General features: G+C 46.7%; 1 protein-coding gene across 4 annotated transcripts in view; it reads right to left on the bottom strand.

The window, feature by feature from the left end:
* The window catches only part of LOC129025076 (cAMP-dependent protein kinase catalytic subunit PRKX-like), a 263,528-nt gene that overhangs the window by 65,644 nt on the left and 173,219 nt on the right, over positions 1-24,665 (bottom strand). For all 4 annotated transcript variants that reach the window (XM_063660074.1, XM_063660072.1, XM_063660075.1 and 1 more), the window contains one exon: positions 10,652-10,820. In XM_063660074.1, coding sequence (XP_063516144.1) covers positions 10,652-10,820 — 169 coding nt within the window. The remainder of the gene's footprint in view (positions 1-10,651; positions 10,821-24,665) is intronic.

Consider the following 24,665-nt stretch of genomic DNA (forward strand, 5'->3'; position numbering starts at 1 on the left):
GTCACCTTCCCTGCTGCGTGCACTGGAAGACCTCCTCCGCACCAGCAGCGCATCCGTGGCCCCTTTCCTCCACTTCCACACCAACATCTGTTGTTTTCTTACTTTTCTGTTTTTTTGCCTAGATAGGGTCTCACTCTGTTGTTGCACAGGCTCCTGGAGTGCAGTGGTGCAACCATAGATCACTGCAACCTTCAACTCCTGAGCTCCAGCAAGTCTCCCACCTCAGCCTCCTGAAGAACTGTGACTATAGGCATGCAATACCATCCCTCACTATTTCTTCGAGTTTTTGTAGAAACAGGGTCTCCCTATATTGCCCAGGCTGGTCTAAAACTCCTGGGCTCAAGCGATCCTCCTGCCTGGGTCTCTCAAAGTGCTGGGATTATAGGCGTGGGCCACCATGCCTGGATTTTTTTGAGTTTTTATATCAGCCATTCCAATAGATGACTGGATACAGAAAATTTAGTACATAAAAGCCACAGAAAATGTAGTATATTGACACTGCCATAAAAAATAAAATCATGTCTTTTGCAACGACAGGGATGGAACTGGAAACCACTATCCTAAGTAAAATAACTGAGACACAGAAAGTCAAATACCGCATAGTCTCACTCAAAAGTGGGAGCTCAACAGTGGGTCCACATGGACACAGAAATGGAAATAACAGATACGGGGACTCCCAAAAGGGGAAGGCTAGGAAGGGGTTGAGGGCTGAGAAATTACCTATCGGGTACAATGTTCACTATTCGGGTAAGGGGTACACTAGAAGCCCAAAGCTCACCATAACATGATACATCCATGTACCAAACCTCCACGTGTATCCCTGAATGTCTAAAAATTAACAACACAATAATAATACAACTTCTCCTCCTCAAAATACCCCAGAGGGATCTCCAAGAAAACAAGAGACAAAAATGATGCATACTCTAGTGGCATCAGGCCAAAACTGCATGGGGCACACGCGCGTGTGTGTGTGCATGCATATATGTGTGCATGCATGTGTGTGTGCACGTGCACATGTGTGTGCTTGTGTGTGTGCGTGCTTGTGTGTGTGCATTTGTGTGAGGGGGCTTTTTTAACACAAAGAAAAGTACAGAAGGATCCATACCAGGCTGTGAAATACTTACCTGGCAATGAGGGAGGGTGAGTGGAAGAAAGGAAAACTTGAGGCAACCCTCAAAAAAAAAATACATAACTAAAAACACCGCACAGGCGCCCTGTATCAGTGGGAAAGGCATCTAATTATAATACTAAAAATGTATTCGAGGGGCCAGGCATGGTGGCTCACGCCTGTAATCCCAGCACTTTGGGAGGCCCAGGCAGGTAGATCACCTGAGGTCAGGAATTCCAGATCAGCCCAGTCAACAAGGTGAGAACCCATATTTACTAAAAATACAAAATTAGCTGGGGGTGGTGGTGCATGCCTGTAATCCCAGCTACTCAGGAGGCTGAGGTGGAAGAATCGCTTGAACCCAGGAGGCAGAGGTTGCAGTGACCCAAGATCACACCACTGCACTCCAGCCGGGGTGACAGAGCGAGACTCCATCTCAAAAAAATAATAATAATAAATTAAAACAATGTATTCAAGCAGCTGAAAGCAGGCACTGGAACAGATATTTGCCGAACCTTCTTCACAGCAGCATTATTCACTACAGCCAAGAGGTGGAAGGCACCCCAGTGTCCATGCATGAATGAATGGATGAACACAACACGCTGTATCCTCTATACGATGGAATATTACTCAGGCTTAGAAAGGAGGGAAATTCCTTTCTACAGGATGGGGGAATCTGAAGGATATTACAGTAACTGAAAGAAGCCAGTCACAAAAGGACAAATGCCGTATGATTCTGCCTACATAAGGTTCCTAGAATCACCAAATTCATAGAGCAGACAGTACGAGGGAGGTTGCCAGGGCAGGGCTGGAGGGAGGGGCAATAGGGCGTGTTTCATGAGGACAGGTTTCAGTTGGGGAAGATGAAAAGGAGTTTTGGAGATGGATGGCGATGGGGATGGGGATGGGGATGGGGTGGCGGTTGCACAGAAACATGAATGTGCTCCATGCCACTAAACTGTGTTTTGTTTTTTTTTGTTTTTTGGTTTTTTTTTGAGACAGAGTCTTACTCTGTTGCCCAGGATAGAGTGCAGCGACACAATCTCAGCTCACTGCAATCTCCACCTCCCGGGTTGAAGTGATCCTCCGGCTTCAGCCTCCCGAGTAGTGAACTGTACTTTTTTTTTTTTTTTTTTTTTTGAGATGGAGTCTCGCTCTGTTACCCAGGCTGGAGTGCAGTGGCGCAATCTTGGCTAACTGCAAACTCTGCCTCCCGGGTTCATGCCATTCTCCTGCCTCAGCCTCCCAAGTAGCTGAGGACTACAGGCACCCGCCACCATGCCCAGCTAATTTTTTTGTATTTTCAGTAGAGACGGGGTTTCACCGTGTTAGCCAGGATGGTCTCGATCTCCCGACCTCGTGATCCGCCCGCCTCGGCCTCCCAAAGTGCTGGGATTACAGGCGTGAGCCACCGTGCCCAGCCGTGAACTGTACATTTTAAAAATGGTTAAAATGAGGCCGGGCATGGACGCTCATGCCTGTAATCTCAGCACTTTGAGAGGCCAAGGCAGGAGGATTAAGTGAGGTCGGGAGTTTGAGAACAGCCTGGGCAACAAAGCAAGATCACATGTTTGCCAAAAATTAAAATATTAACTGGGCATGGTAGCATGTGCCTATAGTCCCAGCTCAACTTGAGAGCCTGAGGTAAGAGGACTGCTTGAGCCTGGTAGTTGGAGATCAGCCTGTGCAACACAGCAAGACCCTGTCTCTACCAAAAATTAAAAAATTAGCCAGGCGCGGTAGTGCGCACCTGTAGTCCCAGCTACTTGGGAGGCTGAGGCAGGAGAATCACCTGAGCCCAGGAGGTTGAGGCTGCAGTGGGCCATGATTGCACCAGTACACTGCAGCCTGGGCAACAGAGCAAGACCTCATTTATTTAAAAAAAAAAAAAAAAAAAAAAGGAAGTTAAAATAGTAAACTGTTATGTGATATGTTAACAAAATAAAAAAATTAAATTTTAAAGAATGTTTTCCAGCACAGAGAGCAATCTATGAATCTATGAATGGGGGGAAGTCAACATGAAGAAAGAGTCAATGTCGTCAACAACGACTGAGACAAGGGAGGTTTCCAAGTCCCCTCCCCCTCCTCTCCACTGACCTCAGCTGAGCAGCTCTGTCCTCATCTTTAGCTGACAGCAGCACTTTTCCATCCGCGAAGCTGATCCGCTGTCTTTTATTTGCAGGGTCTGCGGGGATGGCTTCTCCTCTAAGGGATTTTTTTGCTTTTGTTTTTGTTTTTATGAAGAGGCAAATCAGCCTCATTAATTTGGAGACGGCTTACCGTAGAAGTTGGTCCTCCTCTCTCCAGAGGCTGCCATAAAGCTGGGCTTTTGTGGTGAGAAGAAGAAAATGAGCCATTGTCATCCCATCTCCTCCAACATCTCTCTATGCCACGCGAGGCTCCAGAACGGCTCTACTTTCCTACCTGGCTGCACTGCAACTAGCCCTTAACCAAGGTGACCTAGCAGCCCTCGGTGGCTCCATCCACCTGTAGCTTCCTCCCTCCAAGGACCCTGCCTCAGGCTCTCTTCTGAGACAGTTGCTGCAGATGTTTTGCCCTCGAAGTTTCCCAAATCGGAATGCACTCTCTCTCCTTGGATTTCCTCACTGTCCAGCAGCCCAAATGCACAGCTGAGCCACAGCCAGTCCTTCCTCATACCCCAGTCCCCATGGCAGTCTCCTACACATCTGAGCTCACTGCATTCCTGTGTCCACCTCCTGGCTGAACTCAGATTTGAGTTTCTCCCCCATGTCCCTCCTGCCCCCGTAGCGACCCATGGCTTCCGTGTCACTCCCTGTCTAGAATGATTTTCCACCACCCACCCCTTTCAGCCAATAAACCCCTACTCCTCCTGCAAAATTCTCCTTAGGTGTCCACTGCATCTTCACCCCCTACCTCTCGCCCTCCAAAGCTGTTAAGGCCCCTTTTCCACGTGTCGCTAGGACTCTTCTCACCCTATGCAGTTCTCCTTAGACCAAGGCACCGGAAGGCTTGGCATCAAACAGAAAACTCTGTCCAGAAGACACTACAATTGCATTCTCTTGCAAGAATTTAAACCTCCCTTTTCATACTTCAGAAAAAGGGAATAAAGGTAAAAAATAATAAAAAAGAAAAATATAGATAATAAAATAAGCCTCCCTTTTGGAAGCATCTGTTTTGCCACAAATACTAAACATGCAATGTATCATTTTTTGGACAAAGAAGAGGAAGAGAAGACCCAGGAGCTGCCTGCCTTCACTCTGGTCTCTGTGCTTTGCAGGCAGTGATGACAGAGCAAGAAGCGCTATTTCTAGATTTTTGCTTTTAAAATTCAAATAGAGAGCAAAATAAATAAAGAAAGAAAAGGAGAGAACATGGTGTTCTTCCTGAACTCTCAGGAAAACAAAGGAATGATTTGACTCCTACCCACAACAAGTACCAATGACAATGCGGCCCACACTCAAGTCTGCAGACTTTAAAAAAAGATGTTTCCAAGAGATGCATCCACTCTCCCCGAAGAAGAGGTTCTGGCATGAACTCCTCTCCATGGAGAAACAAGCGGTCATCCAGGAACTACAAGGATGTGGCCCGGAGTGCAGAGACCTCTTGCCTTCCAAGTTCTGTAGAAGAAAGCTGGCTAAGCCCTGCAACCACAGACCAAACCCACTGGCTTGGCTCGGCTGCTGTGCCATAGATAATACGGCACTGGAACCACTGTTTGGCCCATAAGCCAATCAATCACGACAGAAGAGTGGGGCTACAGGCTCAGGGGCTGGGGCAGAAAAGGGAGAAAGGGACTCCACACGCACAGGTAGTTATCTGTCTGTGCATCCGCTACAGTGGGTGTCAACGGGGCTGATTCTGCTCCCCGCAATAAACACTGGACAATGTCTGGAGATATCTTTGGCTGTCACACTGGAGTGGGGGTGCTAGAGGCATCTGGTCGGTGGAGCCCAGAGACACTGCTCAGCACCCTACAGTGCACAGGGCGGTCCCACCACAGAGAATCCTCCAGCCCCAAATGTCAGCAGTGCTGAGGTTGAGAAACTCTACTAATACGTTCCATCATCAGTCTATCAATCAATCACCTATCTATCTCAATATCTATCAACCATCTACCATCTATAGCTACCAGCTATCTATCAATCAGCTATCATCTATAGCTATCATCTATCAATCACTTATCTCAATATCTATCAACCACCTATCGTCTATAGCTATCATCTACCTCAATATCTGTTATCTATCAAATATCTGTCTCAGTGTTGATCTCTATCCATCCATCCATCCATCCATCCATCCATCCATCCATCCATCCATCCATCAACTATCTGTCACAGTGGTTCACAACTGGGGATAACTTTTTGTCCCCCCATAGGGGGAACTTTGCAGTATCTAGAGACATCTTTAGATACTTGTCACAGATGGGATGGGTGCTCTTGGCATCTACTGGGTAGAGTCCAGGGACGCTGCTCAACACCCTACAGTGTACAGGATGCCCCACCACAGAGTCCTCCATGATCCCGCTCTGTGTGTCAGCACTGCTGAGGTTGAGAAACTCTCTTTTAGCATGACAGCTCTGCCTATATGCAATCGGTCATTAATCTATCAATCAATCACCTACCCACCTCAATATCATCTATCATCTATAGCTGTATATATTAGTATCTATTATCTATCAGCTATCTTAATATCATCTATTAGCTGCCCATCATCTATCTCGTCACCTATCAATCACCCATCATTTACACCTATCTTAATATCTATTATCTATCACCTATCCATCTCAACATATACCTACCTGTCGTATCTATCATCTCTCTCTGTCGGTCATCTGTCTATCACAGTGGTTCACTAGTGGAGAAAACTTTGCCCTCCTTCCCTGAAGGAACACTTGGTTATGTATGGAGACATTTCTGCTTTTCATAACTGAGGTTGCTGCTCCTGGCCCCTGGTGGGTGGAGCCCAGGGACACTCCCCAACACCCTGAAGTGTGCAGGACAGCCCCACCCCAGAGACTCCTCCAGCTGTAAATGTGAGGCACCTCCGCTGAAAGTCCTTCTTTTATACCTTCATCAAGAAGTCCAAGGCCTAAAACTGCCAGTATGGGAAGCAGATGTTGAGCAAGGCAACTTACATTTAGAAGAGAAGCTGCACAGCTGGGAGGATGAAATTCATTCTTCACAGAGGATCTAGGATTCTCCTCTAAGACATGCTCCTCAGCATGCAACGTTGGACACCCTCCAGCATCTTATCCATGGGGCTGGCCAGACCCGGCGTGCTCTCTCATGTTATGTACAGGGAATGCCAAGTGTCTGAATGCACTGGATCAACTTTAATCCAGTTCTTAAAGCCACTTGGTCCCTAAAGTGTTAATGCACAGAAAAAGCAAAATGCTATAGCAGGTTATCATAATACTGCAGGGCACTGAAAGATCAATTCTCAGCAAGTCACTAAGGAGGTCTCATGGGCTAAGTTACATCATCCCCTCCAAGTCCACATTGTTTTTCGGATTCTTTTTTGAGACAGGGTCTTGCTCTGTCCCCCAGGCTGAAGTGCAGCGGCACAATCTCGGCTCACTGCAATCTCCGCCTCCCAGGCTCAAGTGATCCCCCCACCTCAGCCTCCTGAGTAGCAGGGACTACAGGCACCCCCACCACACCCAGCTAATTTTTGTACTTTTTGTAGAGACAGGGTCTTGCCATGTTGCCCAGGCTGGTCTCAAACTCCTGGGCACAAGGGACACTCCCACCTCAGCTTCCTAAAATGCTGGGATTATAAGTGTGAGTCAACATGCCCAAGTGGCGAACTCATTTTCTGTCATTTTTGGGGAAAAGTCACCTGTACATTGCTATCACCATTAAGTTTTTAAAGGCTCATTGTTGACAATCACTTCCCTAGATCCAAAACTTTTCACGAGAGCTGTGGACTTCAGGGCCTGCCTTGTTTTCTGCACTATTTCAAAATCAAAGAAATGTATTTATTTATTTATTTTTATTTTTTATTTATTTATTTTTTTTTGAGACAAAGTCTTGCTCTGTCACCCAGGCTGGAGTGCAGTGGCATGATCTTGGCTCACTGCAAGCTCTGCCTCCCAGGCTCAAGAGATTCTAGTGCCCCAGCCTCCCAAGTAGCTGGGTTACAGACGTGTGCCACCACGCCCAGCTAATTTTTGTATTTTTAGTAGAGACAGGGTTTCCCCATATTGGCCAGGCTAGAATTTTCTTTTTAATTTTTTTTCGTAAGAGACGAGATCTCACTATGTTGCCCAGGCTGGTCCGGAACTCCTGGTCTCAAGTGATCCTCCTGCCTTGGCCTCCAAAAACGCAGGGATTACAGGTGTGAGCCACTGAGCTCGGCCCCAAATCAGAGAATTCTGAAATGAGCTCCTGCCATGTTTTCCCAAAACACTGAATAAAATCCTCCCGAGAATAATATCAAAAGTGGCCTTAAATTCCGTGTAGACTTTAAATGATGAGGAAAAATTCATGCTTTCTGGCAACACCACCAGGCAGACCTGACACACAAATAACAGCTCACACTCAACTGTAACCAGCACTCGGAGGAGCCGGTGAGCTGTACGGGCAAAGGACAACCCATGAAGCATCCACAATGTCCTCTTCAAAAGCTGTCATGGTGCAGAGAATCTTCACTCCTTAAAAGTTAGAAATAGGCCAGGCACGGTGGCTCGCATCTGTAATCTCAGCATGTTGGGAGGCCGAGGTGGGAAGATCATTTGAGCCCAGGAGTTTGAGACCAGCCTGGGCAGCAAAGCGAGATCCCATCGCTACAGAAAATTTTAAAATGAGGTAGGTGTGGTGGTGCACACCTGTAATCCCAGCATGCCAGGAGGCCAAGGCAAGTGGATTGCTTGCAGCCTAAAGTTCAAGACCAGCCTGGGCAACATAGCAAGACCCTGTTCATAGAAAAAAAACAAAAACATTATCTTCACCAAAGCGGTTGTGAAAAATATATACATATGTTTTTTAAAAATTAAAAATAAATAAAAACATTAGCAGGGTGTAGTGGTGGGTGCCTGCAGTCCCGGCTACTCTGGCGGCTGAGGCAGGAGGATGGCTTAAGCCTGGGAGGTTGGGGCTGCAGTGAGCCGCGATTGTGCCGCTGCACTCCAAGATGGGCCACAGAGCAAAACCCGTCTCTAAATGTAAATCTATATATATACTTTTTCATATAAAAGATAAAAATAAACCAACACAGGTAACGTTGAATAGAATTTCTAAAGTCTCTAGAGCTTTATATAAGACTTAAGAAATATAAACAACTTTGTTCCTTAATTGAAAGCAGGGAATATCAAAATCAGAATCCATGTCCCTGCAGGAATCCACCTTATCTGCCAAGGAAAACAGTCTTGAGCTATCCTGCCTTGAAGAAAGGAGAACTATCTAACTAAAGCTCTGTTCTGCAAGCTCCTCCCTATTTTTCAACTTGCGGGAGCTCAAGAATTCCATCCTGGGGAATTCTGTCACTTGTATACTCCAGCCATTCCCATGGCCATGCGGTTCTTCTGTGGGAGTTTAGATTTCTGAACTGTAGAGTACTCAGGAGCCCATCGTCTCAGCTGCTCTCCTGCTCCAGGAGGCGCAGGGGGTGTGTGTGAGTTCCTCAGGGCTATCATTAACAAAGTACCACAAACTGGGGGTTGGGGTGGGGGGACGCGGCAGACAACAGACATGCATTCTCAGTCCAGGTGCAGCGGCTGACACCTGCAATCCCAGCACTTTGGGAGGCTGAGGCCGGAGGATTGCTTCAGGCCAGGAGTTTGAGACCAGCCTGGGCAACACAGCGAGACCTCATCCTACAAAAACTTTTAAAAGTTAGTCAGGCATGGTGGCATATACCTGTAGTCTCGGCTAGTTGGGAGGCGGTAGAGGCTGCAGTGGGCCATGATTGTGCCACTGAATTCCAGCCTGGGCAAGAAGGAGTGAGACCCTGTCAAGAAAGAAAGAGAAATGAAGAAAGGAAGAAAGGAAGGGAGGAAGGGAGCCACCACGCCCATCCTCTGCATATGATTTTGTTCGGAGCTCAGGCAGCATTGGGTCTAGAGGAGAAGGCAGGTGCACTTGTTCCAGTACACACGAGGTGCTTCAAGAACATGATGGGAGGCACCCTGTGTCCCGGGGACAGCAGGTGAATGAGGGAAAACAGGTAGGTGTTTCTCAGATGGGGGAGGTGAAGGACAATGATGAGAGCAAAGAAGGAGGCCTGTCAAAGAAGGGTGGCCTGGGAGAAGCCCCGGAATGAGCGTGTGAACAGCACCTTCTACCTTCTCCTGTAGGGAGGTGGTGGCAGGAGGCCAGTCCACGAGGATACTGGTAGGAGGATGCTGCATTGCTGGGGCTTTATATGGGATACTTTAGGAGTTCCCTGAGGATGAAAGGAGAGAGGCAGGTCATTGCAGAGGTACCTGGGAGGACCAGTGAGGCTATAAAGTGAGGAATGTCTTCAAGGGGAGCAAGGCTGGGAGAGAAAGACCAGGTAGGAGGGAAGCCAGTACAGAAAATCAGGGCAGAGAGATGGGACCCAGATAAAGCAGAAGATGGATAGGCGGACAGGAGAGGTGTGCTAGCAAGACGGCGGATGGAAGACGTGGGAATTGGATGGAAGGCACCCATGGAGGGGAAGTAGAGACACGCAGGACATCCTCGTCTAAGGCACCTGGGTGGAAATGGAATTACCCTGCTGGAATGGTCTGAGTATCTCGTGTCCTCCCAAATCCCTGTGTTGGATCCTCACCCCCAAGGTGATGGGGTTAGGTGGTGTGTCCTCTGGGAGGTCATGAGGGTGGAGTCTCATGAATGGGATGAGTGCCCTTATAAAAGGGACCCCAGAGAGATCCCTCGCCCCTTCCACCATGTGAGGACACAGTGAAAAGGTGCCATCTATGAATCAGGAAGCAGGTCCTCACCAGACACTGAATCCGCCATGTCTTGATCTCGGACTTTCCAGCCTCCAGAACCATGAGGCAAATGTCTGTCGTTTGTAAATTACCGAGTCTAAGATCCTTTGTTATAGCAGCCTGAATGGACTAACACACCTACCCTAGGACATAAGACTGTTGTGTACCATCAGCTGGAAGTGTGTGGGCTGCATCTAAATGGGATATCTCTCATCCACAGTCAACCAGAAACCCAACGAAACCTGAAGCCCAGCCCCGTCCACGTGACTGTGGTCCCTTAAAAACCAACTTAACCAGTTCTGCCGAGAGCTATAGATGCAGAACCCAAGGAGGTGAGGAGACAAAGATTCCTGCATCCTTTTCCAGGCAGAGATACTTGACTCACCCAGGAGAGGAGCAAGGGGCCTTGGGCATGGACTTCCAAACACACAGCATTTCTTTTTGGACCTGGTCAGCCATGGAGGTCAGGAGCCCTGGAGGTATTCCAGCTCTAAGATCAGAGGCTGATAAGACCTGACAGGTGGAGACTGCCGTGGCCTAAGGCTTTGCACGCACGCCATGGTCTCGGCCCACCCAGCTTCTTATAAGAAGAGACACACAGGGGTCTAGGGAGAGTGCGTGGGGAGAGGCCTCAGGAGGCGACTCACAGCCTGATCAGGAACGGGTGGCTGACTTCCTTCAGGACAGACTTCTCATTGTGTACGTGCTGCTCCTGCTTCAGGCGGATGACGTCGGGAATGCTCATCACCTTGAGGGCGAAGAAATGCTTGGCTGTCTTCTCCTTCACCAGATGCACCCGCCCAAACGTCCCAGTGCCTGGAGAGAGAACAGATCGACAGAGGCCATTAAGTCTCCTGACAAAGGGAAAAACCACCGCAGCCAAGCAATCAGTGGGGGGTTGCACCAGGACGGCAAACACAGACCCCAAATGAAACTTTCAGAGACTTAGTGTCACGGCACACGTGGGCTGATGGCATTTAGTGAGAGGCGCTTACCTGGAATTTTCCACTGAATACAGAAATTGCAGAGAGAGAAAGAGGGAGAGAGAAGGAGACAGACAGAGCCATCTGCCTCTGAGTGGTTCCTCAATTTGGGGATAAACTGGCCATAATTTCTGCAGATCAGTCTTTGCACACAGCACACCCACACGCCCCACACACCCACATGGAGAAGCATTAGAGTAATAGTAAATGTATTTATATAACATGCCTTTTTCTCTTCAGGCTCTCTGGTTTTATCAGAAATACAGACAGGGTGTAAAACACACAGCCCTCCTCAACACGGCTGTTTCCTTAACGCACATTAAGGCTTGCTCAAAGTACGGAGTCCATATTCTACAATCTGGCGTGGGTCGGGATGAAGTGCTATATAGGTGCCCACAAACAGAAAAAAAACAACAACGACAACTGCAACCACTACAAATATAAAAGAAAACCAATAGCTCTACTGTATTCTGCTGGGACATTTTCAATCCAAACACTCTCTTCTCCTCCTTCCCCTCCTCCATCTCTTCCTTCTCTTTTTTCTCTTCCTCAATCTTCTCCTTCTCTTTCACCTCTTCCTTCTCCTCTATTTCCTTTTCTTTTCCACTTCTTCCGCCTCCTCCATCTCCTCCTCCTCTCCCTCCTCTTCCTCCCACTGGGGTGCATCTAAATGAAGAAATCTAATAGTCAATGAGATATAAAAGAAAATCAAAATCTCTAAACAAGCTTTGCTTGTTCCTCCTCCTCCTTTCTCCTCCTCCTTCTCCTCTTCTTCCTCTTCATCCTCCTCCTCTTCCTGTAACACACTGATCCTACAAGGTGTGCACGTGTTCACGCACATGTTGAAATATTCTTCACGTAGCATAAATGTTCTTGGGTTAATGGAACGAATAGTGCAGTGGCGCCATCACAGCTCACTGTAGCCTCTACCTCCTGGGCTCAAGCAATCTTTCCGCCTCAGCCTACCCGGTTAATTTTTGTACTTTTTGTAGAGAGGAGGTCACACTACGTTGCTCAGGCTAGCCTTGAACTCCTGGGCTCAAGCGATCCTCCTGCTTTGGCCTCCCAAAGTGCTGGGACTACAGGCATGAGCCAGTGCAACTGATGCAGGATTTCTAGAGTATCCCTAAATTGCCTTTGATCTACCTTGATCCCAGCGTCAGCAGCCCCTTACTGACATGCAAGTCATTACTCAGCAATATTTTTAAACAACCCATTCACAGCTGCAGACAGAGATGAGCAACTAAAACAAAACCGCCCTCCCGTATTATGTGATCACATCCACCCCAAACAGCAGAGGAGGCTTCTCAGAAACTGACATTCAGAGAAAGGATGGTTTGGAAGTGTATCCTTCTGAGGAACCAACATCTGTTGACGAGCAAATCTCACTAATCAATATTGATCCATTTACCTATCCATTCATTTGCTGATACTCCCGTGCCTGCTTTATGCTAGATTGCAAAACCCAAGAGAACCAGGATCTTCCAGACACCTGCACTCCCATGTTTATGGCAGCACTATTCACAACAGCCAAGACATGGAAACAACCTCAGTGTCCGTCCAAGGGCAAATGGATAAAGAAAACATGGTACATATACACGATGGAATACCATTCAGCCCTAAAAAAAGAAGGAAACTCTGTCATTTGCAGCAACATGGATGGAATTAGAGGCTATTATGTTCAGTGAAATAAGCTAGGCACAGAAAAACAAATATTAAATATCGCATGATCTCACTTATACAAGGAATCTGACATGATTTGGCTGTGCCCCCACCCAAGTCTAATCTTGAATTGTGGCTCCCATAATCCCCACGTGTTGTGGGAGAGACTGGGTGGGAGGTAACTGAATCATGGGGGTGGGTTTTTACCATGCTGTTCTTGTGATAGTGAATAAGTCTCACGAGATCAGATGTTTTAATAAATGGGAGTTTCCCTGCTCGCGCTCTCTTCTTGCCTGCTGCCGTGTAAGACGTGACTTTGCTCCTCCTTTTACCTTCCGCCATGACTGTCAGAACCTCCGCAGCCATGTGGAACTGTGAGTCCATTAAACCTCTTTCCTTTATAAATTAACCAATCTCAGGTATGTCTTTATTAGCAGCATGAGAATGGACTAATGCAGAATCTACAATAGTCAAACTCATAGAAGCAGAGAGTAGAGAGGTAGTTATCAGAGGATAGGGCTTGAGGGGGAAGGGGAAATATATTGGTCAAAGGATACAAAGTTTTAGTTGAACAAGATAAATAAACCATGGAGATCTACCATACACCTAGTTCATATAGTTAACAATACTGAACTGATTTATGAAATTTTATATATAAATATCTCACATACACAATAGTGAAATTGTATATATGAAAATTTGCTTAGAGGGTACATCACATTATATTGTTTTGTTTTGTTTTGTTTTTTTGAGACAGGGTCTCTCTCTGTTGCCCAGGCTGAAGTGCAATGGCACAATCAATAGCTCATTGCAGCCTTGACCTGCCAGGCTCAAGTGATCCTCCCACCTCAGCCCAAATAGTTGGGACTACAGGCGTGCACCACCAAGGGCGGATAATTTTTTAAATTGTGACTGGGTATTTTTGACTGGTTTGAGAAGAAAAAAAAAAGACCACAACCATACAATGGATTTCCTTCCAAGAGTCTGGAATGCCATTGATTGCACATGGTAACATGAAAAGAAAAAGTTGTACTTAAGCTACCAATTTTACTTAGAGTATTTGCTGTAAACTAAAATCCCTATGTTGTAAAACATATAAGCTAATGAATGATGAATTTACTAGCTTATAGGGCAGACTGGGAAGGGAGGAGGAGAAGTAACCTTTGCTTTTTAAGTGAAGTTTCCGATAACGAATATTTTATTATGGCAGAAATAGAAAGTGAACTACAAGATAAAGAAAAAGTGTAAGAAGTAAACAATGTCAATAGCTGACAGTTGTTAAATATTTCTTTAAAAAAAAGAAGTAAACAAATAATGAAATAGTAACACATTTTTAAAGTATATTCTCTTAGTTAATTTGGAAATAAAATAGGTTTTATTACAGTACAACATGGTGTGGACAAAATTAGGTGGAATCAGGTCAAAGACAGGAAGTGGGAAAAGGGCTTTGAGGACTGTGAACTGATACAGTTTAGGTGTTTGACTATGGCCACTGATGTTTCAATTGGATAAAACACAATTAGGAATCAGGAACATTGGCATCCAACCCAAGCTTTGCCTGGGATCAGACCTACGGAATGGGCAACAGAGTAACCTTTTAGTCTCCTGTTGCTCTTCTTTCCAACAGAACATACAGATTACTGGGAAACATTAAATTCTTGTCACACCCTAAAATTCTAATAATGCAATGAATATGGTCCTTGACTTTTCTTCCTCTATCTGGTTCCTTCCTCCTTATTTATCTTTCTCTATCACCCACTCCAAGGAACCCATTCATTACTTGGCTGTGTTTACTGCATAACATTCTGTCTTCTTAGTACTTGTATTTGACCCTCAACAGAGAGAATTCTCCGTGCCTAGGTTAAGAACAGCTATGACTCAACAGATTTTTTACACTTCTGTGACTTCCTTAAAGCTTTCTCTGAGCTGTGTGCGTTATAAACATACAGAACTCAAAACACGTTATTTATGCACTACAGCGGATCTTTGCGCTACCCTGGGAGATACGGTCAGTCCCGCCGCAATCAGATTGCAGAAGTATGTCAGTAAACAACCTTATTCAGAGCAGACAGAAGTGGCATGCTGTAATGTTTAAGGTTTATCACCTTAAGTGCACAGAAGACAAAGGCAACATTTAATGGTACTGGTAGATTTTCCCTGCTTGGTGTTGGGAGGCTCTCCAGTACACATTCCCCAGTTATCATTATCCCACTTGAGTAGAAAATGTCTATTTTTAGCCTTCTCTGCAGCTAAGGGTGGCCATCTGACCCAGCTTTGCCCAATAAGACATAAAAAAAAACAGTCTTTTCAAGTGTTTCTAGGCAGGTCAGATCTTTCCTTCTGATAAGGGAGATCTTGAAGGTTAAGTGGTCCATTCCCCACCCTAGAGATCCCCTCCATCTCTCTCCAAGCTAAGTAGTAGTGTTACGCACGAGGGAAATCTGATGTGGAGTTTATGTCTTTTAACTTTAGATTCAGGGGGTCCATGTGCAGGTTCATTAGATGAGTATACTGCATGATGCTGAGGTTTTGGCTTCTAATGATCCCGTTGCCCAAGTAGTAAACAGTTTCCAATAGGAAGTTTTTCAGTCTTTTCCCCACTCCCTCCCTTCCCCTTTTTGGAATCCCCAGTGTTTATTGTTCCCATCTTTGTGTCCACGAAGTACTCAGTGTTTAGATCCCACTTATAAGTGAGAACATGCAATATCTGGCTCTCGATTTTTTGCATGAATTTGTTTACGATAGTAGCCTCCAGCTGCATCCACGTTGCTGCAAAGGACACGATTCTGCTCTTCTGCATGGCTGCAATGTGGAGATTAAAGTCAAAGCTTTAAGGGGAAAGCTTAAGTATGGGTTCTACAATCCCTTACCTACAGTGGCTAAAGCTAAAGGTTCTGAATACTCAAAGTGTCTTCATCAACACACCTGGCCGCAAAACTGGACCTTGCCTAACGTGAGACTGTTCAGGCTTGATCCTCCTTGGGGTGAATATCTACCTATTTCGCTACAGAAATATTCTTGTCTTGATAACAACATCCAGCCCAGACTCTGCTGAGGGTGTTGTATAATTAAAAAGGACATGCACCCATTCTCATCCCAAATTTAGAAAAATCCCCAAATTCTCAAATATACCTGATCTATACATTTCAGAGACTTAGAAGGACCATGGCAATCTCGGGAAGGTGTGGCTACTTTTAAGGTGGGCACACCCTTTTTATAGCAGGTGCAATACAGTGGGCTTTTCCTCCAACATTCAAAGAGTTGTTTCTCCAGCCAAGTGCCAGACGAGGAAGGTGGATCAGATTTATGGGCCATTCTGTGTGTGCAATTCTGATCTGTAAACATTAATGCGGGGTGGACTCAGGTCTCCTCTCTCCCACTGGAGAACCTCCTGCTTTTTGAAAGCCTCTGACAGTGTGGCCACTCTCTCTGCATTCATTCCCTCATCCATCTATCCCTCCTCCCCTACCCCATCCATTCTTCCCAAGCCCTTGTGTCCAACTCACACACAAACACATCCTGGCCTGTTGTTGTTGTTGTTGTTGTTGTTGTTACAGAGTCTCACTCTGTCGCCCAGGCTGGAGTGCAGTGGCGCAATCTCAGTTCACTGCAACCTCTGCCTCCTGGGTTCAAGTGGTTCTCCTGCCTCAGCCTCCAAAGTAGCTGGGATTACCGGTGCCCGCCACCCTGCCTGGCTAATTTTTGTATTTTTAGTAGTGACAGGGTTTCACCATGTTGGCCAGGCTGGTCTCAAACTCCTGACCTCAAGTGATCCACCCACCTCGGCCTTCCAAAGTGCTAGAAGTACAGGCATGAGCCACGGCACCTGGCCACATCCCAGCTTTCTGTCTGGAGGGATGGGAAGAAGGAGAGAGACGACCTCCACACTCCCAATAACGAGCGAACATCATCAACTTCAACTTTCCCAGAAAAATGCCATGGGCATCTTCTGAGCTCCATCCAAATAGAGGCATGTGTAACTGTAAACATACACATACACATTACGGTCACCAAAAAATGAGAACCTTTATCCCGAATGTTTAGACAACTCAGCAGAACTAAAATATCAGGTGAGTCACCATGACCATGGAAAATGCTGAAAGGTTCCCTTGTTAGTGAAGACTCACAACTGGCGGCTGGGGGTGCTGGGGGAATCTACAGCCAGGCACCGTAGCTCACAACTGTAATCCCAGCACTTTGGGAGGCCAAGGCAAGAGGATGTCTTCAGGCCAGGAGTTCTTGACCAGCTTGGGCAACACAGCGAGAGCCCCTTGTCTACAAAAACATAGAGATCTCATCCCTATTAAAAGAAATTAGCCAGGGGTCATGGTGCACTCCTGTAGTCCCAGCTACTGGGGAGGCTGAAGTGGGAGGACCCCTTGAGCCCAGGAGGTTGAGGCTGCAGTGAGCTATGGTTGCCACTGCACTGCAGTCTGGGCAACAGAGTGAAACCCTGTCTCCAAAAATAAATAAATAAAAGATAAATAAGGCCAGGCACAGTGGTGCACACCTGTAATCCCAGCACACTGGGAGGCTGAGGTCAGAGGACTGCTTAAGCCCAGGAATTCCCGACCAGCCTGGGCAACTTGGTGAGACCCCTATCTCTACAAAAAAATACAAAAATTAGCCAGGCATGGTAGTGTGCACCTGGAGTCCCAACTGCTCAAGAGGCCGAGGCAGGAGGATTGCTTGAGCCCAGGAGGTTGAGACCAGCCAGGGCAACATAGTGAGACCCTGCCTCTATTTAGAAAATAAATAGGCCGGGCACAGTAGCTCACGCCTGTAATCCCAGTGCTTTGGGAGGCCAACATGGGAGGATCGCTTGAGCCCAGGAGTTTGAGATCAGCCTGGGCAACACAGTGAGACCCCAGCCTCTATTAAAAATACAAAAAAATTAGCCAGGCATGGTGGCAGGTACCTGTAATCCCAGCTACTCCAAAGGCACGAGAATGTCTTGAACCAGGGAGCAGGAGGTTGCAGAGAGCTGAGATTGCACCATTGCACTGTGGCCTGGGCAACAGACGGAGATTTTGTCTCAAAAAAATAAATATATCTCTCTTGGTTCAAAAATCTAAAGAGAAATAAATAATTTTTTAAAGTGCAAAGTGAGGTATGAGAAAGAACAGAAAACACATTTCTCACTGTGAAAAGAGATGGCCTTTTCCTTTCTTCCTCAAGCCCAGCAAACCCTAAATCCCTCTTGCCTGTGACTTTGGAGGGAAGGAAGGAGGTGGCCAGCAGAGACAGAGGGAAGACAGCAGGCCACCGTGTTTATCATCACGAAGCCCATTCATACTAAAGAAGTGCCCAGAAAGAGGAGAAACACGGATTTAAGTTTCTTTTGGTTATATTTTTAAATTTTGCTAGAACTCAAAACACTTCAGGAGATCTGTATGGAATAAACACAGGGACCGTGACATGGAATTTCACACGGTCACAAAAGGGAAAAGAAACCAACCAACCCTGAGTACTTTCCCTTGGGGTCCATGGGTATATGGGATGGGGTCAGGAGGGTGACGGGAAAAAGACCGTCTCTCACTGCAGCACATTCCCAGGAGTAGATTCACGGATGATCTCAGACACTAACAGCCGACACCATCTGAGCCCAGTTCTTCCTCTGTGCTGCAAGAGCAACACCGCACAGCTAGCTTGGCCTTTCATAGGTCACCTAAATACAGCCAATCTCCCCTCTCCCAACTTTGTGTGCGTTGAATTGGGTGTCCTGGAAAAGCTACGTTGACGTCCTAATCCTTGGTACCTGTGAATGGGACCTTATTTGGAAATAGGGTCTTTGCAGATGTAATCAAGATATACACAAAGGCTGGGCACAGTGGCTCACCCCTGTAATCCCAGCACAGGAGTTTGAGACCCGCCTGGACAACACAGCAAGACCTCAGCTCCGCTTTTTTAAAAAATGAAATAAAAAAAAGATATACATTAAGGTGAGGTCATCCTGAAGGCGGTCCAATATGAGTGGTGAACTAATAAGGAGACACAGACACAGAGGAGAAGGCCACGTGGAGAAAGAGGCAGAGAGTACAGTGATGCGGCCACAAGCCTAGGGACACTTGGAGCCCCCAGGAGCTGGGAGAGGCAGGAAGGAGCTTCCCCTGGAGCCTCCAGAAAGAACTGGATACAACTGCAGTGGACTGAACTATGGTCTCCCAGAAAGATATGTCCATGTCCTGACCCACAGAACCTATAAATGAGACCTCATTTGGAAAAAGCGTCTTTGCAGATGTAATTAAGTTAAAGATCTCAAGGTAGGTGAGGTCATCTAAGATTGGAGTGGACCCTAAACACAATGACAGGTGTTCCTGTAAGAGAAGAAGAGAAGACACAGACACAGAGGAGAAGGCCACGTGGAGAAAGAGGCAGAGACTGTAGTGATGCGACCACAAGCCCAGGGACACTTGGAGCCCCCAGGAGCTGGGAGGGGCAGGAAGGAGCCTCCCCTAGAGCCTGCAGAGGGAGCGCAGCCCTGCCGCATCTGCACTTTAGATTTGTGGTCTCCAGGACTGTGAGACAATTAACTTCGGTTATTTTAAGGCACCCAGTCTGTGGTATCTGTTACCAAAGCAAATATACCCAGGGGGTACAAATTCAACCAAACAGTTCCAAATTTAGCCAAGTACATTCCCTAGCAATGCTGCGAGCTCAGAGTCAGAGGAATAACTCCACCGTCTCTGAGAACCTGAGAGAGGCTTCCAGGGTGGTCTGAACAGTGCAGACCTCAGCAAACAGCAGCATCCCAGGAAAGAGTGGGGCTAAGGAGCTACTAATCCCTATTCCTACAAAGGGAGCCTAGACATGTCTGAGCCTTCCCAGGCCAATCACTGAGGAATGTCCACGACGCACAGCTACCCCAAACATGGTAGAAGACAGAAGTCTTCAAAGGAGCCGAGATGAAAAACCAAGTTCAAATTGTAAACTAGGCTGGGCAGGGTGGCTCACGCTGGTAATTCCAGCACTTTGGGAGGCCGAGATGATGGGATCACTTGAGGCCAGGAGTTCAAGATCCATCAGAGCAACATAGCGAGATGCTAGCTATAAAAATAAAAATAAAAAATTACCCAGGTGTGATGGCGCACAGCCGTCGTCCCAGCTACTTCGGAGGCTGAGGTGGGAGGATTGCCTGAGTCTGGGAGGTCGAGGCTGCAGTGAGCTAAGATCGCATCACTGCACTCCAGCCTGGGCAACAGAGCAAGACCCTGTCTCAAAACAAACAACAACAACAACAAAAACAAATAGGAAACTAATGGCTGATATTTTAGTCATCTGTATATAAATCCCTTCATAATCTTTACCGAGGTAAGAACCATATTTTCATCCAAAAAAAACAAGGTAGTTGGCCAGGCACAGTGGCTCACACCTGTAATCCCAGCACTTTGGGAGGCCAAGGCAGGTGGATCACAAGGTCAGGAGTTCAAGATCAGCCTGACCAACATGGTGAAACCCCGTCTCTACTAAAAATACAAAAATTAGCTGGGTGGTAGTGGCGCGCTCCTGTAATCCCAGCTACTCAGGAGGCTGAGACAGGAGAATCGCTTGAACCCGGGAGGTGGAGGTTACAGTGAGCCAAGATTGCGCCACTGCACTCCAGCCTGGGCAACAGAGCGAGACTCTGTCTCAAAAAAACAAAAACAAACAAACAAAAAAAATAAGGTAGTTAAGCAAGAATTTGGTAGTAGTCGTCACTGGGAGAGATTACTTTCTGGGTCTCAATCTTTCCCTCTATCAAGTGTTGGTTATTTCTTTTCATCAGTACAAATATTCTGAGGTGCATAAAGATCTGACTTAAGCTTCATCTCATTCAGCTTCTGCAGTATTCGCTACTCTCTGTTGAAAAAAAAAATCTAGTGGCTAAAAGTAAATGAAAAAAAGTACCTATTAATTATACTCTGACCTCGGTTCATCCTGGGAAAGGGTTTCAGGGCTCATAATTCTGGCAGACTTCTATGTAAATAAAGTACTTTGCTCAAACTACTGTAATAACATAACACAGACTGGGGGACTTAAAGAGAACTTTCTTCTCTCACAGTCCTGGAGGCTGGAAGTCGGAGACCCAGGTGTGGGCAGGGCTGGTTCCTCCTGAAGCCTCTCTCCTGGGCTTGTCGATGCCATCTTCTCCCTCTGTCCTCACAGGGTCGTCCTCTGTGTGTGTCTGTGTCCTCATCTCTGTTTTTATTTATTTTTTATTTATTTCTACTTTGTGAGATGGAGTCCTGCTCTGTGGCCCAGACTGGAGTGTAGTGGCACGATCACAGCTCACTGCAACCTCCACCTCCTGGGTTCAAGCGAACCTCTGGCCTCAGCCTCCCAAGTAGCTGGGATTACAAGCATGCGCCACCACAGCCAGCTAATTTTTGTATTTTTAGTAGAGATGGGGTTTACCCATGTTGGCCAGGCTGGTCTCAAACTCCTGACCTCAAGTGATTCGCCTGCCTCAGCCTCTCAAAGTGCTGGGATTACAGACATGAGCCACAACGCCTGGCCTAAAATAATTCTTACATACACATTTTCCATCTTGGGTCCTTCCTGGGAATAAACCCATCTGAACAGGGCACCTGTTCCTTCCTTCAGCCCTTCCCTCCTTCTTTCATCTGTTTCCTTCCTTCTTTCCTCTCATTCCTTCTTTCCATCCTTCCTTTCTCCTTTTTTCCTTCCTCTTCTTTCCATCCTCCTTTCTCCCTTCCTTCCTTTCTCCCTTTTTCCTTCCTCTTCATTCCTTCCTCCTTTCTCCCTTCCTTCCCTCTCCTTTCCTTCCTTTCTCCCTACTTTCTTCCTTCCCTCCTTCTCTCTTTCTCTCCTTCCTACTTTTTTCCTTCCTCAGCCATCTCACTACTAAGCCTCATTCAAGAGGCGTCATCCCATCACGGTTAAAAGCTGTGTGACCTTGACAAGCCTCCTAACCTCTCTAAAATTCATCTACAAAATAGGGACCATAATCTTTACCCCCACTGGGTTTAAGTGAAATAACACACAGAAAGCACGTCACACAGAATAATAAACGTAGTAAATGAACGCACCTGTAAGTGTGAAAACATTCAAACATAGGCTTCCCAAATGTCCCACGTGGCGGTGGTTACCCAGCCCTATCCATTTGGCAAGGACTCCTCCCAGTGTGCACTTAAAATGGGTGATTTTGTTGTATGTACACCTGAATAACACTGACCCGCCTCCCCCAAGATAGGCTAAGAGGAATTTTAAAAAAAAGAAAAAGTAAGCAAAACCAGGCTCGGTGGCACATGTCTGTAATCCCAGCACTTTGGGAGGCCAAGGCAGGTGGATCACTGGAGCCCAGGCGTTCAAGACCAGCCCGGGCAACATGGCGAAACCCCGTCTCTACAAAAAATTTTAAAATTAGCTGGGCATGGTGGTGCACATCTGTGGTCCCAGCTACGCAGGAGGCTGAGCAGGGAGGATCTCTTGAGCCCAGGAGGTAGAGGCTACAATGAGTGCCATGACTGCACCACTGCACTCCAGCCTGGGAGGCAGAGCAAGACCCCCTCTCAACGACAACAACAAAAGGTAAGCTTCATAGAAGCAGAGCTGGTGTGTGTTTCTTCTTATTCTGAGTGGCACTGAATACAGACATTCATGAGGACCTGTGGGCTGAACAGCACAGCTCACCTTCCAGAATCAAGGATCTCACACCAGTAAGTGGGGGCTGGGAGCAAAATCTCCTGCCACAGGGCAATGGATAACAAGAGGAGTTTGCACTCCCAACTCAGCTCCTTTATTCCAAAAGTCTGATATGTCCAAAACATAAGTCTTAAGATGTCCATTGAAGACACGTAGGCAGGTTCCATCTGTACCAGGTCTGGGAAACAATGTCTCTACTTATGATCCCAGAATGAAAGCTGATGATATATATATATATTTTTTTTTGGAGATGGGGTCTCACTCTGTTGCCCAGGCTGGTCTTGAACTCCTAGCTTCAAGCAGTCTTCCACCTCAGCGTCCCAAAGGGCCAGAATTGCAAGTGTGAGCCACTACATCTGGCCTTGAACATACTTACTGTGTTTTACATCTTTTTTTTTTTTTGAGACAGAGTCTCATTCTGTCACCCAGGCTGGAGTGCAGTGGCGCGATCTCAGCTCACTGCAACCTCCGCCTCCTGGGTTCAAGCGATTTTTCTGCCTCAGCCTCCAGAGTAGCTGGGATTACAGGTGCCTGCCACTATGCCCGACTAATTTTTGTAGTTTTAGTAGACACGGGGTTTCACCATGTTGGCTAGGCTGATCTCCAACTCCTGACCTCAGGTGATCCGCCCACCTCGCCTCCCAAAATGCTGGGATCACAGGCGTGAGCCAACACGCAGACCAAATCTATTTTTTAATTATGGTAAAATACACACAACATAAAATTTACCATCTTAATTAACCATTTTGAAGTGTACAGATTAACGGTGTTAACTACATTCACAATGTCATCCAACCAACACCACCAACCATCTCCACTTGGACTTACTTTTATTTATTTATTTTTAATTAATTAATTAATTTAAGAGACAGGTCTCACTCTGTCCCGCAGGCTAGAGTGCAGTGATGCAATCTCGGCTCACTGCAGCATAAACTCCTGGGCTCAAACCATCAGCCCACCTCAGCCTCCCAAGTAGCTGGTACTACAGGCATGCACCACCATGTCTGGCTCATTTTGTTTTTGAGATCTCACTTTTTCGCCCAGGCTGGTCTCAAAGTCAAGGGATCCTCCCACCTCAGCCTCCCAAAGTGCTAGAATTACAGGCATGAGCCACTGCGCCCAGACTTAACTTACTTTTAATGGGAAAAGTCACATGCAGGTCCTCAGTAAGCATATTAACTTAGCCAATAATAAGGTAACATAATGAGAAATCATGCGGGTGGGACAGCAAATGGCTGATGTCAAAGTAACTTGGATAACAAAAATCACTAATTTTTTAGATGTTTTGAGGATTATACACCTAAGAGGTAAGTCCCTTAATAAATTGTAAATGCCAGTCAACTATAAGAATTCCTAAGGCTCAAAAACAGCTGACACAACAGTCCCTGAATTAAACACATGCATTGTCCATCATCACCCTGCACACTTACCCCACATATTTTAAATAATCTGCATTTCTTTCCTTGAACTGTGATGCTTAAGGAACCTTGAACATAGGCATCCCAGGGGCTAAAAAAAACAGGATGCACCAATTCAATGGGGGAGAGAAGGTGAGGGTGGATGAGCCCTAATTCTCCCTAAAATGCAGGAGAAAAAAACCCCAAACAGGCCCATGTTGAGACATCATGGACAGAAATCTTTGCAAGAGGAGAGCGTCACAGCGGCCCTGCTGAGACACCAAGGACAGCATCGTGTTCCTCATGGACACTCCAAGAGAGCTGGCTACATGGAAATACACTTCAAAAAAGGTAAAACCCCATCCTGGCCAACATGGTGAAACCCCATCTCTACTAAAAATACAAAAAATTAGCTGGGCGTGGCGGCGCATGCGTGTAATCCCAGCTACTCGGGAGGCTGAGGCAGGAGAATGGCGTGAACCCAGGAGGCGGAGGCTACAATGAGGCAAGATCACACCACTGCACTCCAGCCTGGGTGACAGAGCAAGACTCTGTCTCAAAAAAAAAAACAAACAAAAAAGGTAAAACCCAGCTGGGCGCGCTGGCTCATGCCTGTAATCCCAGCACTTTGGGAGGCCGAGGCAGGTGGATGATTTGAGGCCAAGAGTTCGAGACCAGCCCAGCCAACATGGTGAAACCCCATCTCTACTAAAAATACAACCATTAGCCGGGCATGGTGGCAGGTACCTGTAACCCCAGCTACTCAGGAGGCTGAGGCAGGAGAATTGCTTAAACCTGAGAAGCAGAGGCTGCAGTGAGCCAAGATCACACCACTGCATTCCAGCCTGGGCGACAGAGCGAGACTCTGTCCCCAAAGAAAAAAAAAAGGTCAACTCAAGAAGTGGGCACAGCCCCCATCCATCTTGTCTACAGCCTGGGAGGCCAGTTACATGCCACATTAGCTTGGGAGGGAA

The sequence above is a fragment of the Pongo pygmaeus genome, chromosome X (assembly GCF_028885625.2).
Source record: "Pongo pygmaeus isolate AG05252 chromosome X, NHGRI_mPonPyg2-v2.0_pri, whole genome shotgun sequence".
Lineage (NCBI taxonomy): Eukaryota > Metazoa > Chordata > Mammalia > Primates > Hominidae > Pongo > Pongo pygmaeus.